We start from the raw sequence: 23,113 nt of genomic DNA, 5'->3' as shown, positions 1-23,113 counted from the left end.
TCCTTGAAGTAGCGGAGATGGCCTTTCATCAGTATCAGTGATGCCGATGGAGTGGCCAGAGTGAAAGAGGGTGAGGGTTTTATACGAGTCAGTAACTGGTGCTTCTGTTTTCTGAGCCTGTCATCGCTCCTGCCTAGCCTAATGTTTAACTTGATGATGTCACAGAGTTCCTTTATAGAAAATTTGCAGCCCAAAAGGCGCTGTTGTGTCATCTCTAGGTGAAGTTACTACACACAGCCCCATTACAGCGTTGTGTCTGCAATGTACTGTCATATAAGTGCCGGTTCTGGTGTTCATGACGTTCCCTCTTGCACACTGTGACGCAATGATGTCACTGCTTGTTTGCACTTCAGTTCTTTTAAGTGATGGCATTGGTTACACCAACACTGCGCACTCAATGGACGTGCTTGACTTGGCAGCACGTCAGTTCCAACCAAATTTTATTCCTGCACCTACTTTCTATTCTGCTGTGCAACAGCAGCAAACGACTGGTCGAAACTTGTGCAGTGTTTGTGAGTCATATAGTCTTTTGGTAACAGGAGTCACATAAATACATCTAAGTTATTATTCCAAAGACAGGAGCAAACACATTGCGTGCTGTGGCAAGAACTGTAATACTCTTCAGACTGTATGGTCTATCGATGGCAACTATCAAAATAACCTGAGGTGATTAGAAAGCTTACAAGCCAAGAGAAGCAGATCAAGTGAGGTCATCCATGGCTCACAATAGTAGCGCATGCGAGACAGTTCCTATAAAAATACTACATTTGTCGCTTCCTGGCACATCAGTGTTCTAAATCTCGTTGGGCTATAGTAGGGCGTAATGTCTAGTGAACTTTGCATCATATTTGTGTGCTGTCACGTAATTTTGCTGTTGTGTAATTGGTTGGAGGTTTCACAAATAGCGGAAACATGAGCAGCGAGTGCACAGGAGACGACTGAAGCCCTGGAGAACCAAGTAACTGAACTGCAAAAATATAACGGCGTATTGCACAGCAAGTGGGCGAACAGCCTCCATAGAGATGCATAGGCAAGTGGAGCCGGCAAGGGCGAAGGTGCTATTTCCTGTACACATTTCTTGCGTTGATTCTGTTAGTGATCGAAAGGCTGCCGCTTAGATATGGAATTGGTTGGATGAAACATGTTTGAATATGACCAGGCTACGTTTGGTTGGCGAATCAATCTCATACGTCTTTTACCATGAAAGACTGAATAAAGCACAGAAGTTGGAGCACTTTGAGTAGGGAATATACAATGACGAAAAAAAAAGAAGACGACAGAGAAAGGTTTTTCAGAGAGTTTCTTAATAGTCTGTCACAGAAACATAAGAAATCAATTGAGGCATTTTAGGATAAATTCCGTGAATTCAACTTCCATGCCTATGAATTAACGCAGAATGTGGAAATGGGTAGATTTATTTTGCAAGCAGTTGAAAACAGGGCGTTGGGTGTGTTTGGGATAGGATTGCTAGTGGATATGTTCAGCAGTGTGAGGGATGACTATCCACATTCTGCTGTTATAGTGGTTGCAAAACTGGAGGAAGGGGTTGGGATAGATGGATATTTTCTTCGTCCGAGTTTGTAAATCTCTGCGCTCACGCCACATGAAGAAACTGTGTCGGCGACCTTGGTGTTAAAGATGTGCGGTAGCGCGCTATTAGGCGCTTGAGTGTCACAGTAATAATCAGAATTGATAGCGTCAGAACAAGTGTTCATTAGCCAATGGGAATTCCTCAAACGTCGGATGGCGTTCCCAGTAAAACAGAACACCGAAAAATCCACTGCACTGGTGGAGCGTTGCCTGGAGACCGTAGTTAATGGAATGGAGCATAGTTTTTTGTAAGTAGAGCGACTCGTATGTCGGTAGCTAATTTGGACTCCACGATATAAATTACATGGAATGGGTCAGAATGATGTAGCTTCATGAGGGATCGACAGTGCTCAGTTTCGCTACTGGAGCGAGGAATTTTCAGGACTACGTGGAGGAGTTGTCACATGTCAGTGAGAGATACTGTGTGATCTTGCGACTTGAATTTATAAGCAAATATCATGTAAAAACTTACCTTTTGCAGTACACTATCGAACTCTGAGGAATCTTGTTTTAGCTGGGAATCTGCTAGTGTTGCATCGCTGCAAGGTACAAGCATCGCCACTGTCACAAAAAATCATCAGATGGCACGAAATAATGCACGTTATGTCATGATTACTGCTACCTGAATGCAATGACTACTACAGATGCACATACAACACCAAATACGACGGAGACTGTGGACAAGATGGGTCAGTGTGAGAAGTGACTGTCATCAGTTGGAAGTGGTTCAGGACCATCCGAAGACCACTTTTACAGTACCTTAGGCCCATTATCAATGCTGTGGAATGCCATTTGCTCTTAAGAATGCACCGACTACCTTCCAGAATCTACTAGACGGAGAACTCAGAGGACTAAAACCAAAAAAGTAGACGGTTCATCTCAGTGGTATCATTATATTTTGTTAGAATATGGAAGAGCATGTGCAGAGGCTGGAGGAAGTCTTCAAGAGGTTGTTCATAGTATCATTGATGCTCGGTATCGCAAAATATCACTTTGCAGCAACGCAAGTGGTTTACTTAGATCAAGTGGTTAAGCAGGAGGGTGTCAAAACTGATCCAAATTCCATTTATGCAGTCTGTGATTTTATGCCACCACAGGTAACAAAACAGCTTCAGACGTTTTTTGGGCTCTGTAACTACTTTATTGAAATTCCTGAACTGTTGACTATGGTGTTGGGCAAAGAAGTGACGTTTCAGTGATCAGGTGACTGTGAAACTGTGTATCAGAATTTAAAACAGGCATTAACATCGAGTTCAGTATTGGTACTTCCAGATGTTAGTAGGGAATTTATTTTATCATGTCATGCAAGTAATCTAGAGGCTGGATGTTTTCTTTGTCAGGATTTGGATGGTAAAGAACACCTTGTAGCATAACCATCAAGACGACAGAATAAAGTGGAGCAGAATTATTCTATGACAGAGAAAGAGGTGTTTATGGCTATTTATAGTGTGAAGTGCTTGTGTCGTTACTTATATGGCATAACGTTTGTCGTTGTAACAGACTAAGTGGTTACTGGGCCTAAAGGATCCACTGAGTGAGTTGGAATCGTGTGCTTTGAAACTAAGCGATTTTGTTTATGAGGAGGTACATAAATCTGGGAAAAAGCATAGTAACACCAATAATTTAAGTAGAAGGGTTTGAGTTTTGCAAGTGTAGGATGTGAGCATTGCCGAAGGGCAAGGATGGTGAGTCCTTTTATTAATACCTATCATGACGACTGGGATGTTTATCTTCCAGTCGTCATTTCTCAGTAAAACTCTAAAATTAATAGTGCGTCTGGTCTGTCACAATATAAGGTGGTGTACAGCAGGAAAATACCTTCTCCCTTTCTTGTAGTGAAGACTGAGGATGGAAGAATCGGGCTTTCAGTGAAGACATCTTCGCAAATCTTACGTGATATTTGACAGAGAGTGAAAAAAGCGAATACAAAGGATCAAGCGTTAAAAGGGCCAGGATAACATTTGGGTAGGTCATCCACTGCCAAGTACGTTGGCGGGTTTAAGTAAGAAATCCCTACACACATAAGGGTAGGACAATGATGTTCTTAACCTTATACAAAGGACAACATCGGCTCATAGAAATGACACTACCTGACAATGTTAACATGCAATTACCAATAAAAACTGCTATTGATGTTGTGGGATGAATGAAGCCATATGAAGGATCTATAGATACTTTGCCACAATTGCCTATATCGTCATTAGCCCAGGATACCAATTTGAAAAGCGGAAGAAGCTGACGAGATCACACAAACTACGTGATGCACATAGACAACATCATAGTGTATCATAGTAATCTGTTTTATGTTGTTTGTTTGGGGTGTTATGTGTTTATTTTTTATTTTATTATGAATTGTGCATTTTGGGAGAACTTTTGATAATGTTTTACATTGGGAGACAGGGGTAATACCAGCGTTTTCACTATATGGTTAACTGTAATAATGCACTTTTCTGACAGAGGAAAAAGTTACAGATTCCTTTCTACCAGGTGACGTGTCACTAGCTGCGTCGAGGATGTGTGTCACGCTTTTGGTTGTCATACACCTCTTCGGGTCAGGAGCAGTATATACGTTGAGCAGCTATGGGAGTGTCACAAAAAAAGTGTTACGATCTGAGCAACTAGAATGGTTCAGACTGGAGAAAAGGCATGTGAGGTAGAACTGTTCTTGGAAGAGACGGAAACAACTGAGCGTAAAAGGGAAGTGTTGTCACCACATCGTTATTGACACAGAGTGGGCATGCATGTGATTTTTGCCCAGAAGTGATAAACTGCTATGAACATGGAAATCGAAAGGGCATGAGTAGAATGGAATTTCAGAATGGCAGGATAATAATTATTGGTCATGAAATACTGTCTCCTTGCTACAGCCACTGGTACAACTACTATTAATTTGACACAGCCAGTTTTGTATAGGCAGCAGAAGCCATCGTATATATTGTCTGGCCAGAATTTAACCTTGCTCGGTGATACCTTGTGCCCGAATTTCCTACGTTTATTTGAAGATGTAGTAGCATCACAGGAGGGTCGAATGTCAGCAGAACTGATGCTCCAGCATGTGTAACACTGCCATAATAGTCAGCGTCACGATTATCGCAAGTGTCACAATTTTCAGAACTGTAGTGGTTCTAATGGCGATTTGTGTAATCTCCATCTTCATTGGACGAAAACCTGTATGTCGTTCAGGATCAACACGTCATCAGGTACCTGTTAGCTGGATTACCAGTAGCGAATAAAAAATAGTTATCGAAGTATAAAAATAATATGTTCCTAACTATGTGAGGTGGAAACGAGACAATGAATTTGAGTACGTGTGGGCTACGTTAAGGGAAAAAGTAACGCTAGTGTATACGTAATGACTAAGAAAACGAAAATAATAGTAAAATAACCTGTTTACTGAGCTTAGAGGAGTGATGTCAAGAGCATATTAAGTGGAAGAATGGGTTCGGCCTGATTTGGAGCAAAGAAGGATAACTAAAGTCAACAGTATTGAGCACGTGCCTGTACCGCTGCAGTGGTCGAGATGGCCCGGTGTGCACCGTCGCTGGGCGCTGCCATTGCTCACTGACGTTAATGGAGACACAGTGGAACGTGGAACAGTAAATGCTTCATTGTTAATGACAAAAATTAGCGCCTTTGCGCACAGTGGAGTGCATCTCCAACCAAACAACCCGTGACTGAGGGGTGTCAGTCCTGCCTGATCGCGGCCTTGACGTTACTCCGTCACGTAACGTATTGTCCCAGCAATGAGTGGTTACAGATGTACCCAATTTTAAGGCTTCCTTTTGATTAATTTTGTAAATCATTAGTATTTGTCAACACATACACGAGATGACATTCTACACTACTGGCCATTAAAATTGCTACAGCAAGAAGAAATGCAGATGATAAACGGGTATTCATTGGACAAATATATTATACTAGAACTGACATCTGATTACATTTCCACGCAGTTTGGGTGCATAGATCCTGAGAAATCAGTACCCAGAACAACCACCTCTGGCCGTAATAACGGCCTTGATACGCCTGGGCATTGAATCAAACAGAACGTGGATGGCGTGTACAGGTACAGCTGCCCATGCAGGTTCAACACGATACCACAGTTCATCAAGAGTAGTGACTGGCGTATTGTGACGAGCCAGTTGTGCGGCCACTATTGGCCAGACGTTTTCAATTGGTGAGAGATCTGGAGAATGTGCTGGCCAGGGCAGCAGTCGAACATTTTCCGTATCCAGACAGGCCCGCAAAAGGACCTACAACATGCGGTCGTGCATTATCCTGCTGAAATGTAGGGTTTCGCAGGGATCGAATGAAGGGTGGGGCCACGGGTCGTAACACATCTATATTGTAAGGTCCACTGCTCAAAGTGCCGTCAATGCGAACAAGAGGTTACCGAGTCGTATAACCAATGGCACCCATACCATCACACCGTGTCATACGCCAGTATGGCGATGACGAATAATATGCTTCCAATGTGCGTTCACCGCCATGTCGCCAAACACGGATGCGACCATCATGATGCTGTAAACAGAACCTGAATTCATCCGACAAAATGACGTTTTGCCATTCGTGCACCCAGGTTCGTCGTTGAGTACACCATCGCCGGCGGTCCTGTCTGTGATACAGTGTCAAGGGTAACCCCAGCCATGGTCTCGGAGCTGATAGTCCCTGCTGCTGCAAACGTCGTCGAACTGGTCGTACAGATGATTGTTATCTTGCAAACGTCCCCATCTGTTGATTCAAGGATGGAGACGTGGCTGCACGATCCGTTACAGCCATGCGGATAAGATGCCTGTCATCTCGACTGCTAGTGTTAGGAGGCCGTTGGAATCCAGCATGGCGTTCCGTATTACCCTCCTGAACCCACTGATTCCATATTCTGCTAACAGTCATTGGATCTCGACAAATGCGAACAGTAATGTCGCAGTACGGTAAACTGCAATCCCGATATGCTGCAATCCGACCTTTATCAAAGTCGGAAACGTGATGGTACGCATTTCTCCTCCTTACACGAGGCATCACAACAACCTTTCACTAGGCAACGACTGTCAACTGCTGTTTGTGTACGAGAAATCGGTTGGAAACTTTCCTCATGTCAGCACGTTGTAGGTGTCGTCACCGGCGCCAACCTTGTGTGAATGCTCTGAAAAGCTAATCATTTTCATTTCACAGCATCTTCTTCTTGTCGGTTAAATCTCGCGTCTGTAGCACGTTATCTTAGTGGTGTAGCAATTTTAATGGCCAGTAGTGTATTTGGATACTATCGACTGGCAATTTATTTTGTTATTGAGAGTATTGAGAGGAGCAGTTTTGTGGTGCAATACACCACGTTATAGCCCTTAGGCTCGGTGTTATGCCTGCCGCTGTGGTGGAACTGTTCTAGGCACTTCAGTCCGGAACCACGCGGCTGCTACGGTCGCAGGTTCGAATCCTGCCTCGGGCATGGATGTGTGTGATGGCGTTAAGTTAGGATTAAGTAGTTCTAAGTCTAGGGGACTGATTCCCTCAGATGTTAAGTCCCATAGTGCTCAGAGCCATTTGAACGAGCTCGCTGGTACCTGTTTCTCCAGGTGAGAACGTAGTCGCTCCCGCAGCGGCACGCCCCTCTTGTCCCTGACGAGCACGTAGACTGCGGACACGCCGGGGCAGGAGCGCAGCAGCTTCTCGAGCACGAGGGTGCCGATGAAGCCAGTGGCGCCCGTGAGGAGGACGGAGGCCCCGCTGTAGAAGGCCGCCACCTCGCTGCTCCTCTGCATCTCACCTGGCGGCAGCCACTCCACGGGGAACGCCTCCAGCTCCCTCTCCTCGTCCTCTGGCGTCATCACGCGGGGGTGGATCTCGCAGCACGGCATTCTGCCACTCCACTGTTCTTCAGCTGGATAAACCACAAACAGAACGACTAGCTACTATCAATTAAATTTTGCTGTGCTTTTCATCGCATTATCAATATGAAAAACAACGGAAGTTTCGGTCCTTATTGCACCCTAAAGAAGGTCACTTGCAACTGTGACCAGAACATCGGTAGTTTTACATACTGACAATGCGGTAGCAAACCTAAAAAAAAATTATTGACTGTGACAATGGTTGCGGAAGCTTATGTTTATAAGTAGTTACTAGTTATGTGTGGTGCTGTGATTTCTTTACTTAAGGCGGGTAGGACGTCAAAAGGGCCGACTTGGAGCAGGAGAGGCACCTCAGGACATTTTATTTTCTACTGTCTATACTTTTACAAATAAATTCATAAAACTTTGTCAGCATGACCAGTAAGGATTCAGGATTCACACTCATAGCAGTGGAAGTGCAAAAACATAACAAAATAATTTTTTTTTAGAAATGAAATTTCATCATTTTTTCACTTACTGTTGGCTGCATTTGTTGCCATAGGCACATTTTTCTTCACAAGTAAGGGATTCTTTGATGAATTTTGCACAGCATGCAAACCATATTTACAGGTTTATGAAACTCTAGAATTTTCCAAATCTATTAAAAACTGTGGTAAAAATTGAGATAATTAACTACAAAATTTGATTTTTTACTAAACATGAAGTTTAAAACGTAACAGCTCATTCATTTTTTTTTATAAATTGAAAAGATTCTATAGTTTCAGACACCTGTAAGTATGGTTTGTATGCTGTGCAAAATTTATCGAAGAGTCTCTCTTACTTATGAAGAAAAGTGTACCTATAGCAACATATGCAGCCAATAGTAAGCGAAAAAATGATGAGATTTCACATGTAAAAAAAAATATTTTGTTATGATTTCGCACTTCCACTGCTATGAGTTTGCATCTTGAATCCTTCCTGGTCATGCTGACAAAGTTTTATGAATTTATTTGTAAAATTATAGACAGTAGAAAATAAAATGTCCTGTGGTGCCTCTCCTGCTCCAAGTCAGCCCGTTTGACGTCCTACCCCCCTTTATAAAAAATCGCTCCATTTACTCTTAAGGATTTTCTTGAGTCAGCTACTGGTTCCGCCTTCGTATTTGTCCGTTTCAGGTGTTTCTGATAACTGCTATAAATATTTCAGATATTCAGAATGATAATTAATAAAACCGACAAACTGCAGGGACGGTTTCCTGACTGCAAACGGAGGAAGATTGGTCGTATCAACATGTACCCGGAAATGGACGGTGTGCGTGCATCGATAACAAATCATTCCGGGACACAGTATAGAGCTGTAGCGCGTCCACGTCACAACAGATGTTCGTTGTGGCCTCCAAGGGACGCAACGCATGCATTCACACGTCGCACCATGGATTGCCGCATTCTTTCGCTTTCTGTCCGAATAGCGTCATAGGTACTGTGTACCAGGTGTAGCAGGGTCCACATACCAGTAACTGGTTCAGTATACGCAACGCTTTTCAGGTGCCCCCAAAGGTAAAGAATCCAAGGGGTTTAAGTCCAGTGATCTAGCAGGACATGCTACAAGGCCTCCACGTCCTATGCAACGACCGAGGAGGAAGTTGTTTAGGTGTCGGCGCAATGTAATGCGGAAGTGGGGTGGCGCTCCGTCATTCAGAAACCACATAACCTGTCGTATAGCCAAAGGGACATCCTCAAACAGCTCGGGCATAGTATTCCGCAGGAAGTTCAGGTACGTTCCTCTGACGAGAAACTGTGGAATGACAATCGATCCAAGTATATGGTCGCTATGAATCCCTGCCCACACACTGATGCTGAACTGATGCTGTTTAGACGCCTCACTACAGATGACGATCATGCAGACTGATGTTTGCGTGTTCTGGTAAAGAATGCTTTGTCGGTAAAGGCGACTGACGACTGAAATCCCACAATTTTCACGGTTTGGTGTAAAAATCATCGACAAAATCAAGCTAGTAGAGTGAAACCGCTGCTGATAATCCTCGTTGCAGGTGGTAGGGGTACATAAAATCGTACTTCGGCTCACACCATGTTGGTGGGCCACATGCCTGCAGCTTGTTCCAGTGTTCGTCTCAGCGTCCTATAGGATCCGGCTGTCCAATTCTGATGCGCACACAGTCCGCCGCCTCCCTGCACGTTTGTCTGTCTAGAAGGATTCACGATCACACAAGCACCCAAAAAGGTCTAGAAATGTTGCGTGATGTGGTTGCTGTCTGTGAGGGTACTTGTTTAGGTACAGTCATGCTGTCTCTCGACGGTTTCCACCTGCTTGGCCATACACAAACACCATCTCGGCTTTTTCTCGACATGAACACAGGACCATTCTGCTGCTTATAGTACGCTGTGTTAATCACACAGATTGGAACAAACAAGGAGCACACAGCACGTGGTCAGAGGAACTTTCACTCGTCAGCGCCATCTATCGTGGCAATGATGCATTTCTGGATCGCAGTTCATGGAACATTTTTCCTGCATTCACAGCGAGGAATCCGTCCCTGCAATCGGCCGGTTTTTTAATGTTGATCCTGTTTAAAAAGTGTACATAATAGAGGATGAAAAATAAGGCATGTGTGTAATTAAAGTACCGGCACAGTATATAACTTACATTGTGCTGTACAGAAGCAACATCCAAATGATAAAAGTACTAGTCAGATTTATTTAAAATTTTACATGCCCGATGAAATCGTTAGAAGCAAGCATATTTCAAAATCATTCTTAGGGTTCAAAAGAATTTATGTCTTGGCGCATTCGTAACTTCCAAATTACAAAAGAGTAAAAGTAATATTTTAGATTTACTAAAATCGTAAAATAGTTCACATTTACACCTCCTACTACACGACATCAACGTAATGCAAGAATTACATTGGACAAACGAGAGAGAATTTTAAAATACGACTCAAGGAACACGCAGAATTAAATAGGAGGAAAAAACAGGAAATAAATCCACTTTCGAAATTCACACTATGCAGAAGAGTCACATGGTACACGGTATCGAAAACAATCTCGTAACTCTTCACAGAATGAAGAAGGGATACTCAATGGACATGTGCGAAGAATTACAAAAGTACAACCGTCTGAAAAAATCGAAGAAAAGACACTAAACGAAAATGCATACTCAATAGTATGAGTATATCGGACATCTGCCGTCTTGTTGTTGATAATCCCTTTAAAGTTACTCCGAAAGTTAGTAGCTGTAACTAAATATTTATAAACATGCTTCTTAAGCAGTCCACGAAGCTTCCAAGCTACACTAACGACCCCCGCAGTTCCCTGTCGTTCAGCCTTTTCACGCTAGAGGACATAATTCTACACTTTACTTGGATGCTCCATCAAGTGCAGCTGTTTCATACTTTCATTAAATCTAAAACAACTGTTTTAACTTCTTATTCGTAAAACATCATTTTGGAATTTACCATTATGTCAAGATGCAAATCTTCTTAAGCTCAAAGAATATTTATGTTGCAATGAATTACACAATTTATGCAACCCTGACAAGCGATTATTTCTCACGATATCATTGGGCACGTAGCATTTTAAATCAACCTGTCATGTACTTTTTACCATTTCCACTTTGCTTCTCTACAGTATACTGTAAGCTATACATTGTACCTGTACTTTTGTTATACATATCCGGTCTAACGCACAGCTTTCCGGAGCGGGAAGGAGCGCCTGGTCCCCGGCACGAATCCGTCCGGCCGACTTGTGTCAAGGTCTGGTGAGCCGGCCAGTCTGAGGATGGTTTTTAGCCGGTTTTCCACCTGCCTCGGCGAATGCGGGCTGGTTCCTCTTATTCCGCCTCAGTTACACTATGACGGCGATTGCTGCGCAAACAAGTTCTCCACGTACGCGTACACCACCATTACTCTACCACGCAAACATAGGGGTTACACTCGTCTTGTGTGAGACGTTCCCTCGGGGGAGGGGGGGGGGGGGTTTGCACCGGGGGCCGAACCGCACAATAACCCTGGGTTCCGTGTGGGGTGGCGGAGAGGTGAAGTGGACTGCGGTAGTCGTCGTGGGGTTGTGGACCACTGCCGCTGCGGCGGGGATGGAGCCTCTCCCTCGTTTCTAGGTCCCCGGTCAACATATTGTAACATAACAAGTCTATCATACATATGACATTTATAACAACCATTTCAAAATAACCACCATAAACGCCAATGTCGGTACTGGACGCAGTAATCTTGTCAACAGCAACTACAGCGGTTTTTTATTAATAAGTCAGAAAATGGTTAAGGACACAAAGTGACATCTAAATCTACTTTTACATCAATTTACAATGTGGGGTACGCAATGAGGTTGCTGTAATAGCAGGAAGTATGTTACCATTTCTGCGACCTCTCTCTAAGAAATACTTCTGGTAACTTGCTTATAAAGGGCAGATACTGAAATCTTAGTTTTCAGGAAAATAACACTACTGATTACATTTTCATATATAACAAAGGTGGTATAAATCGTCAAGGATCAATTATTTCTCCTACAGTAGCAACTCCAAAATTAGTTTGCATTTGAATACACAAAGCTGTTTGTAGTTAAATTGACTAGCTTTTCCTTTGTCTGACAATGTATGTGGCTCCTTGCTCGTAACGAAGTCTTAACTGTATGTGTAATGGTCAGCCGTAGATTATGAGGACGGCGAACGACCGTTACGCAGAGTTCGTAAATGCGTACCCGACATTTTCGTCAAGTAATTTGTTTACTATGCTCGATAATAGCACGATTGTCTAAAGTGATTCAGACTAGACTGTGGTCTCCAAATTATTACGCATACGATTTATCCCTACATCCATAGTCACATTTTGGATCTTAACTCTCATTATTTCCCAATACATAACCCTGCCTCCAGAACTGAAGGTCATTCATCCGACTGACTGTAAATGATGAATGGTATAAGTAGTGCGAGGTATGTGTGCCATTTTATTGTGCATTAACTCAAATACGCTTCAAGTTCATGTCTGCTAACAAACATAATAAAACTATTTTTACTCATTTTCTAGACTGATTTATTGCACTTAACTATTTTTCTCGTCCAGTAATTTCCTTGTTTTACATACCCGCATAATGATGATGCTCTGGGAGATCCCCGCCATCTCACCAGTCTCCCTACTTCTCTTCACAAATGCTGAGATTTAAAACTGTTTTAAGCTTTTTACAGTGTTTAAAAATTGCTTACTACCTTATCATATTATACTGATGAAGACAACAATAAAATGAGACGAAGTAGCTGTTCCTTTCACGAATATAGACGTGTGTGAATGGCCGGCCGGGGTGGCCGAGTGGTTCTAGGCGCTACAGTCTGGAACCGCGCGACCGCTACGGTCGTAAATTCGAATCCTGCCTCGGGCATGGATGTGTGTGATGTCCTTAGGTTAGTTAGGTTTAAGTAGTTCTAAGTTCTAGGGGACTGATGACCTCAGAGGTTAAGTCCCATAGTGCTCAGAGCCATTTGAACCATTTTTTGAACGTGTGTGAATAGACGTAGAGAAGACTCTACTCCGTCTATTACCCCTGATCTCTACCTACTGTTAACTTTAGTACTGTTAACAATGCATTGGAAACTGTTTGCGGCATATTCCTTTAGGTATATTTTTACACTTTTCAATCATTACGTAAATAGTTACTTAGAACATTTTATAGATTTCATAGTGACATTGTCTCCCCTTTCTGCCTATTGACAATCTGCAGAGCACTCTTCGCTGCATGGAAAAGCTAACGGCATTGTGAATTGCTCTTATGATTTTGCCGTATAAAATCTAAAAATCAAATAAAATAGTTGCAGTGTTTATGTGCACTTTGTTTTCTATATCGCCCGCTCAGTCACTGACATCTCAGTAATTTGCCTTCAACTCTGGCAATCCATCTGAACAGAACTGCATTGCCATTACGTAATACAGCTATCACGAACCCAACTGCGGAATGATCTGCCTGAAAAATTCTGAGTAATTACATTCCTTTCCGACTTCAAACGACGCTTTGTTGTCCATTTTTTTTCTTATTTGTGGAGTCATCAGCCTTCTGACTGGTCTGGTGAGCCGCGCCACAAATTCCTCTCCTGTGCTAATCTCCAGTGTTGCCACAACGAAACTTTGTCTCGAAAACTCGCAGAAAATCCAAAGAGATTCTGATCGTATGTAAATTATGCTAGCGATAAGACACAATCAATGCCTCCCCTGCGCGACAGCAATGGATATACTATCGATAACACTGCTAAAGCAGAGTTACTAAACACACCCTTCCCAAGTTCCTTCACCAAACAAGACAAAGTAAATATTCCAGAACTCGAATCAAAAACAGCTGCAAGCATGAGTAGCTAACAAGTTGATATCCTCGCAGTAATGAAGCAGCTTAAATCGCTTAATAAAAGCAAATCTTTTGGCACAAACTGTATATCAATTGGGTTCCGTTAGGAGTATGCTAGTTCAATAGCTCCGTATGTAACAATCATATACAACCGCTCGCTCGACGAAATATCCGTAACCAAAGATTGGAAAGTTGCACTCGTCACACCAATATTCAAGAAAGGTAGTTAGAGTAGTCTACTAAATTACAGGCCCATAACATTAACGTCGATATGCTGCACGATATTGGAACATGTACGAAATTACCTCGAAGAGAACGGTCTGCTGACACACAGTCAACACATCGTTCTCATGAAAGACAACTAGCTCTTTACTCACACGAAGTGTTGAGTGCTAATGACAACGGGGTTTCAAGTTCACTCCTCATTTCTAGATTTCCAGATGGCTATTGTCACTGCACCACACAAACGGCTTGTAGTGAAATTCCGTGCTTATGTGCACTGTTATGTGAAGTAATTCGTGATTTCCTGTCACAGTTCGTAATAACTGACGGAAAGTCGTTGAGTAAAACAGAAGTGATTTCTGGCGTTCCTTAGGGTAGTGTTACAGGTCCTCTGCTGTTTCTTATCACTATAAACGATTTAGGAGACTATCTGAGCAGCCGTATTAGGTTCCTTCCAGATGATATCATCATTTATCGTCTAGTAAAGTAACCAGAACAGATTTCAAAACAATTTAGAAAAGATATCTGTACGGTGCGAAAATTGTAAATCCATGTGAGTGCTAAAAGAAATGCGCTAAAATCGGTACACGATAAATCAGCCAAATATAAAGGCCTTGAATTCAACTAAACGCCTAAGAGCTACAACTACGAACAACTTAAATTGCAAGGAACACACAGAAAACGTTGTGGGGAAGGCAAACCAAAGACTGCGATTTATTGGCAGAGCACTTAGATAATGTAACAGATCTACCAGAGTGACTGCCGACGCTAAGTTTTTCCGTCCTTTTTCTGGAGTAATACTGCGCGATGGGGATTCTTATCAGATAGGTTTAAAGGAGTATACCGAGAACTTTCAAAGAGGAGCAGCACGCTTTGAATTATCGAGAAATATGGCAGAGTGTGTCACACACGTGATACAAGATTTGGGGTGAACATAATTAAAACAAAGGCGTTTGTCGTTGTGGTGAAATGTTCTCACGAAATTTCTATCACCAACTTTCTCCTCCGAATGCGAAAATATTTAGTTGATACCGACCTACATAAGGAGAAACGATCATGATAATAAAATAAAGGAAATCATTGAGACAAACACACAGAAGTTGCTACCGCAGGTGGTTTCAAATCCACCTCCGCGTTTGGCGCTCTACAGTTGAACATGCCTTTCATTCAGAGGGCTATCGTATTTTTAAAGGAAAGGTAGGACGTAAGAAAATGAAGAATGTTCCACACCTGGGGACCGGATTCATCTTAAGCCATAAGATGATCGATTCAGTAACTGACTTCAGCTTCCCCAGTAATCGAGTGTCTCTACCAACGTTCCGGGGCACAGACAAGATCTACACTGTACTAAATGTTGACGCACCCATCGATGAGGACAATAAGTGTAACCCGGAAGGTACTGACAAGTTTTGGGATTAACTAGAGGACATTGTCAGCAGGATTCCAGTCATCCTAGTTGGCGATTTCAAAGCGCAGTTGGAGGAAGAGCGCAAATTTAGAGACATCATAGGAGAATACCCATCTCACAAACGGACCAACAGAAATGGAGAGCGTCTTGTGCCACTTTGCATAGCTTTCAACTTAGTCATGAAGTCAATGGCCTTCAAGAGACAGCCAAAGAAGCAGATGATATCGACATCACCCAACAGCCTCTTGGGAGAATTTCAGATTGATCATATTGCCATCTCATGGAAATCCCATAGAGAGATCCACAATGTAGAAGTGTTGAGAGGAGCAAATTTGGACTCTGACAACTACCTCTCCAAAATTAAGATGAGATTTCTGCCTAGGAACGCTAAGAGAACCAAGTAACTCAAGCTTACTAAGTTATATATAGAAAAACTTTCAACTGGCAAACCAGTTCGCAGAGAAATTGGAATCACTGGAAAGTAGAGATTGTGATGAATTGAGGAAGAACATAGTGAAAATTGCCACAGAGACTGCACCATTACTGAAGCAAAAGAAACATTCCGGGTGGACAATTATTCGTGAGGAAGCAGTGATGCTGAGACAGATGGCGTGGCTGAAGCGGACCTAGCAAAAGACACAAGAGAACAGAGACAAGTTCACATAACAACGAAAGTTAACTGACAGAACCATCAGACAAGTAAAACGGCAGTTCACAAAAGACCAATTGACACAACTGGATGACGACATCAAGGAAAATAACAGCAGGAATTTCTACATAAGTTTTAAAGGGAACCTGAGCCACTACAGTCCACTTCAGAGGATGAGATGGGAAGCTAGCCTACAACGATACAGACAACTGCTATCTTCTGGCTATGTACTTCGAGAATGTTCTGAACTGTGACTCACCTGACACATTGTTTGATTACAAGGACAGCACCAAGCATCCAAATCACAACCACGGACGAAAGAAGAAGTAATAGAAGCAACAAAGCATCAGGAGAAGAGTCAATAGTGGCCGAACTATCGAAGCAGGCGGGAGACAAGACTGTAAGCAAGTTGACGGAAATCCTAAGAAACATTTGGGAGACTGAAACATTACCTAGTGACTGGACCTCTGCCTTGAGTCATCCCTGACATCAATAATTATCGAGGAATCTCATTGATACCTGTAACATACAAGATTTTCTCCAAGGCCATAGTAAACAGCGCCGAATCTCAACTGGACACACAGCTAGGGGAATACCAGGCAGGATTTAGAAGAGGACGCTCTTGTACTGAACAGATACTGAACCTGAAGTCAGTGCTACGACATGTCTGGTGAGGAGTATGTCGTCATCTTCGTTGACTTCAAGAAGGCGTATGACTCAGTTGATAGACCTTCTCTAATGAATATTCTGCAAGAACTAGGGCTAGATGAGAAGACCACCAGCTTCACCCGACAGACTTTTAACAACACCAAGTCACAAGTTAAGTTCAGAGGAACCCTCTCAGAAAGTTTTGAACTAAAATCGGGAGTAAGACAGGGAGATAGTCTGCCCCTATCCTCTTTAACTGTGCCCTCGAAAAGGTAATAAGAGAGTGGCGGAAGGAGTTAGCTCGAGAGGGGATTCCGAATGGTATCTCTCTGGGACGCAAGTGCAGTGGGCTCAATGTTGATTGCCTGGCATTTGCCGATGACCTACCGCTTCTATAAGATTCAATAGAAACTTCAGTGAAACAACTCAACGTTCTCAGACAACAAGCGGCAAAGTTTGGGCTTCACGTATCACTTGAAAAAACGTAGTACATCACCCACATAGGTGAATCTCCTGGTACATCGCATCTAGACCAGGGAGAGATCATGAAAACCAACGGGTTTAAGTACTTGGGAGAATGGCTGGAACCTAATTTATTTGAAGGAACAGCACTATTAACTCGAGCCAACGAGCTAGATCCGGCATACCAGCTTATAATAAAAAATCTCTCTCCCGTAACACTAAACTGAAGCACTACCAGACAGTCATCCGTCCTGAAGACTTGTATGCTTCAGAATGTTTAATACTCAGTAGAAAGTGGCTTACTAAAAGCCCGAAATCCAGGAGAGGAAGACACTGGGGCAGTCAAGAAAGGCGACAATTATAAAAGGCGACCAGAGCGAGTGCTCTACAAGTACTGTGGAAGAATTAAAGATGTGGCTAGGAAAAGATGTCTAGCATTTTATGGACACGTTTACAGGATGCACCGTGACAGAGTGACCAACCAGCTTGTCTGTTACTGGAAAAAGAGGAAGTCACCATGGTTGATGGAAGTGGAGAAAGATCTTCAGGAACTAGGAATAACAGGGGAAACTTGAAGAATCGAACAGTACTCAGGAAGAAGCTTAGACAACGAGGTTCCAGGACAGACTACCAAGAAAGAAGACTGGTGCCCCCTGGACACAGGAGAGGAAGGAACAACACAGCCACAGGATGCGTAACTACTCGGCAAACGTCAAAGTCCACTCCAAACGAAATAGCTGAATCTCGTGGTTCTTAGTTGGCCTGTACAAAGAAGAAGAAAGTACATCAGAGCTCGCATGGAAAAATATAGCAGTTCGGTTTTCCCGTCCGCTGTTAGAGTTTGGAATAATAGTGAATTATTGTGAAGGTGGTTCTATGAACTCTCTGCAAGGCACTTACGTGTGATTTCCGGAGTTTTGATGTAGATTTAGATGAAGTCGAGGAGGAGCACTTGCAACCTACGTCCTCAGTTATTTGCTGGATGTAGTCCAGTCTCTGTCTTCTTCCACAACTATTCCCCTCAACATCTCCCACTTGTCCCACGGAAGTTATTCCCTGATATCTTATCATCATGTCCCTTCTTCTTGTCAGTGTTTTCCACATATACCTTTCCTCTCCGATTCTGCGTAGAACCATTTCCTACCCTATCAGTCCACCTAATTTTCAACAGTCGTCTGCAGACCCGCAACTCAGATGCTTCGATTGTCTTCTGTTTCGGTTTTCCAACAGCCCATGTTTCACTACCATACGATGCTGTGCTCCTAACGTATTTTCTCAGAAATTTCGTCCCCAAATGAAGGCCAATGTCTGATGCTTGTAGGCTTTTCTTGAGCAGAAATGCCCTTTTTGCCAGTGCCAATCTAGTTTTGATGTTCTCCTTGCTCCGTCCGTCATGGGTTATTTTGCTGCCTAGGTGGACGAATGTACCCGTGGTCTAGGGGTAGCGTCTTTGATTTATAATCAAAACGTCTTCGGTCCCGAGTTTGATCCCCGCCACTGTCTAAATTTTGATAAATAATCAGCATTGGCGGCCGAAGACTTCCGGCATAAGAAGTCAGCTTCATCCTGCCAACGGCCTTGTCAAAGAGGGCGGAGGAGCGGATGGAGGTTCAGGGCACTCTCTTGTCCTAGGGGTGGGAAATTGCCCCTAAAGGCGGAAGAATCAGCAATGATCAACGACATGAGGATGCAGAAGGCAATGGAAACCACTGCATTAAAGACACGTAACGTGTATCCACAGGACATGTGGCCTGTAATTGAAGACGTATATTGATGATCTCTCCATTGGCTAAAGATTCCCGAATAGTTCCCCATTCGGATCTCCGGGAGGGGACTGCCAAGGGGGAGGTTACCATGAGAAAAAGATTGAATAATGAACGAAAGGATAACGTTCTACGAATCGGGGCGTGCAATATCAGATGCTTGAACGTGGTAGGGAAACTAGAAAATCTGAAAAGGGAAATGCAAAGGCTCAATCTAGATATAGTAGGGGTCAGTGAAGTGAAATGGAAGGAAGACAAGGATTTCTGGTCAGATGAGTATCGGGTAATATCAACAGCAGCAGAAAATGGTATAACAGGTGTGGGATTCGTTATGAATAGGAAGGTAGGGCAGAGAGTGTGTTACTGTGAACAGTTCAGTGACCTGGTTGTTCTAATGAGAATCGCCAGCAGACCAACACCGACAGCAATAGTTCAGATATACATTCAGACGTCGCAAGCTGAAGATGAACAGATAGAGAAAATATATGAAGATATTGAAAGGGTAATGCAGTATGTAAAGGGGGACGAAAATCTAACAGTCATGGGCGACTGGAATGCAGTTGTAGGGGAAGGAGTAGAAGAAAAGGTTACAGGAGAATATGGGCTTGGGTCAACGAATGAAAGAGGAGAAAGACTAATTGAGCTCTGTAACAAGTTTCAGCTAGTAATAGCGAATACCCTGTTCAAGAATCACAAGAGGAGGAGGTATACTTGGAAAATGCCGGGAGATATGGGAAGATTTCAATTAGATTACATCATGGTCAGACAGAGATTCCGAAATCAGATACTAGATTGTAAGGCGTACCCAGGAGCAGATATAGACTCAGATCACAATATAGTAGTGATGAAGAGTTGGCTGAAGTTCAAGACATTAGTCAGGAAGAATCAATACGCAAAGAAGTGGGATACGGAAGTACTAAGGAATGACGAGATACGTTTGAAGTTCTCTAACGCTATAGATACAGCAATAAGGAATAGCGCAGTAGGCAGTACAGTTGAAGAGGAATGGACATCTCTAGAAAGGACCATCACAGAAGTTGGGAAGGAAAACATAGGTGCAAAGAAGGTAGCTGCGAACAAACCATGGGTAACAGAAGAAATACTTCAGTTGATAGATGAAAGGAATAAGTACAAACATGTTCCGGGAAAATCAGGAATACAGAAACACAAGTCGCTGAAATAAATAGGAAGTGCAGAGAAGCTAAGACGAAATGGCTGCAGGAAAAATGTGAAGACATCGAAAAAGATATGATTGTCGGAAGGAGAGACTCAGCATACAGGAAAGTCAAAACAACCTTTGGTGACATTAAAAGCAACGGTGGTAACATTAAGAGTGCAACGGGAAGTCCACAGTTAAATGCAGAGGAGAGAGCAGATAGGTGGAAATAATACATTGAAAGCCTCTATGAGGGTGAAGATTTGTCTGATGTGATAGAAGAAGAAACAGGAGTCGATTTAGAAGAGATAGGGGATCCAGTATTACAATCGGAATTTAAAAGAGCTTTGGAGGACTTACGGTCAAATAAGGCAGAAGGGATAGATAACAATCCATCAGAATTTCAAAAATCATTGGGGGAAGTGGCAACAAAACGACTATTCACGTTGGTGTGTAGAATATATGAGTCTGGCGACATACCATCTTCCTTTCGGAAAAGCATCATCCACACAATTCCGAAGACGGCAAGAGCTGACAAGTGCGAGAACTAACGCACAATCAGCTTAACAGCTCATGCATCGAAGCTGCTTACAAGAATAATATACAGAAGAATGGAAAAGAAAATTGAGAATGCGCTAGGTGACGTTCAGTTTGGCTTTAGGAAAAGTAAAGGGACGAAAGAGGCAATTCTGACGTTACGGCTAATAATGGAAGCAAGGCTAAAGAAAAATCAAGACACTTTCATAGGATTTGTCCACCTGGAAAAAGCGTTCGACAATATAAATCGGTGCAAGCTGTTCGAGATTCTGAAAAAAGTAGGGGTAAGCTATAGGGAGAGACGGGTCAAATACAATATGTACAACAACCAAGAGGGAATAATAAGAGTGGACGATCAAGAACGAAGTGCTCGTATTAAGAAGGGTGTAAGACAAGGCTGTAGCCTTTCGCCCCTACTCTTCAATCTGTACATCGAGGAAACAGTGATGGAAATAAAAGAAAGGTTCAGGAGTGGAATTAAAATACAAGGTGAAAGGATATCAATGATACGATTCGCTGATGACATTGCTATCCTGAGTGAAAGTGAAGAAGAATTAAATGATCTGCTGAATGGAATGAACAGTTTAATGAGTACACAGTATGGTTTGAGAGTAAATTGGAGAAAGACGAAGCTAATGAGAAGTAGTAGAAATGAGAACAGCGAGAAACTTAACATCAGGATTGATGGTCACGAAGTCAATGAAGTTAAGGAATTCTGCTACCTAGGCAGTAAAATAACCAGTGACGGACGGAGCAAGGAGGACATCAAAAGCAGACTCGCTATGACAAAAAAGGCATTTCTGGCCAAGAGAAGTCTACTAATATCAAATACCGACCTTAATTTGAGGAAGAAATTTCTGAGGATGTACGTCTGGAGTACAGCATTGTATGGTAGTGAAACATGCACTGTGGGAAAACCGGAACAGAAGAGAATCGAAGCATTTGAGATGTGGTGCTATAGACGAATGTTGAAAATTAGGTGGACTGATCAGGTAAGGAATGAGGAGGTTCTACGCAGAATCTGAGAGGAAAGGAATATGTGGAAAACACTGATAAGGAGAAGGGGCAGGATGATAGGACATCTGCTTAGACATGAGGGAATGACTTCTATGGTACTAGAGGGAGCTGTAGAGGGCAAAAGCTGTAGAGGAAGACAGAGACTGGAATACGTCAAGCAAATAACTGAGGACGTAGGTTCCAAGTGCTACTCTGAGATGAAGAGGTTAGCACAGGAAAGGAATTCGTGGCGGGCCGCATCAAACCAGTCAGTAGACTGATGACCAAAAAAAAAAAAAAAGATGGAAGAATTCCTTAGTTACGTCTACTTCGTGACCAGCAATCCTGCTGTTAAGTTTCTCGCAAATCTTATTTCTGCCAATTCTTATTACTTTCCTCTTGTTTCGATTTCCTCTCAATTCATATCCAGTAGTCATTGGACTGTTCATTGCGTTCAGCAGATCTTGTAATTATTCTTCACTTTCACTGACAGTGGGGATAGAAAAGTCATCATAAATCCTTTCGCTTTGAATTTTGATTTCAGACTTCAATTCGATTTTTTAAATTTGCATCATTGCTTCTTCGACGAAGAGATTGAACAGAAGGGGCTGAAGTCTAAATCTCTGTCTTACACCCTTTTTAATCTGAGTTCTTCGTTCGTAGTCTTCCATACTTACTCCCTCTCGGTTCTCGTAGATGTGGTGTATTACCCATCTCTCCCTATAGTTTACCCCTATTTTCCTTAGAATTTTCAACATATTGCTCTATTTGACATTGCAGAACGCTTTTTCCAGGTTGACAAATCCTACGAACGTGTCTTGGTTTTCATTTTGTCTTGCTTTCATTATCAGCCGCCACGACAGAAATGCTTCTTTGTGCCTTTATGTTTCCTAAAACCAAAATGATGGTCATCTAAAACATTTTAAATTTTCTTTACGATTCGTCTGTATATTATACTTGTCAGCAACTCCCGTGTAAGCTGATTGTGCGATAGATCTCGCACTTATCAGCTCTTGCAATCTTCGCAACCTTTTGGATGATATTTTTCCGAAAGTCAGATGGTATATCGCCAGATTCATACATTCTACTCACCCACGTAAATAGTCTTTTTGTTGCGATTTTAGAAACTCCAATGGAATGTTATCTATCGCTTCTGCCTTATCTGATATTAAGTCTTCGAAAGCTCTTTCAACTTATGATTCTAGTTCTCAATACCCTATCTCATCTCTATTGACTCCTGTCTCTTCTTCTATTACATCAGACAAGTCCTCCCCCTCATGGAGCCCTTCAGTGAGCATGTCTGCTCCTTCCGCTGTATTTAACAGTGGAATTTCCATTTCACTCTTAATGTTGCCATCCTTGCTTTTAATATCGCCGAAGGTTGTTATGACTTTTCTATATGCTGAGTCAGTCGTTCTGACAGTCATTTCTTTTCCTATTTCGCCACATTTTTCAGGCACCATTTCACCTTAAATTCCCTGCACTTCATTCCTCAGCGACTTTT

General features: G+C 42.6%; 1 protein-coding gene across 1 annotated transcript in view; it reads right to left on the bottom strand.

Moving 5' to 3' along the window:
- Positions 1–23,113, bottom strand: part of LOC124595899 (fatty acyl-CoA reductase 1-like) — a 237,329-nt gene that overhangs the window by 188,255 nt on the left and 25,961 nt on the right. The window contains exon 2 of the mRNA XM_047134807.1: positions 7,146–7,462. Within this exon, the coding sequence (XP_046990763.1) occupies positions 7,146–7,439 (294 nt within the window). The 5' untranslated portion in view covers positions 7,440–7,462. The remainder of the gene's footprint in view (positions 1–7,145; positions 7,463–23,113) is intronic.

The sequence above is a fragment of the Schistocerca americana genome, chromosome 2 (assembly GCF_021461395.2).
Source record: "Schistocerca americana isolate TAMUIC-IGC-003095 chromosome 2, iqSchAmer2.1, whole genome shotgun sequence".
NCBI lineage: Eukaryota > Metazoa > Arthropoda > Insecta > Orthoptera > Acrididae > Schistocerca > Schistocerca americana.
Note: the sequence above shows the minus strand (reverse complement) of the source record. Positions and strands in the feature narration are given on the sequence as shown.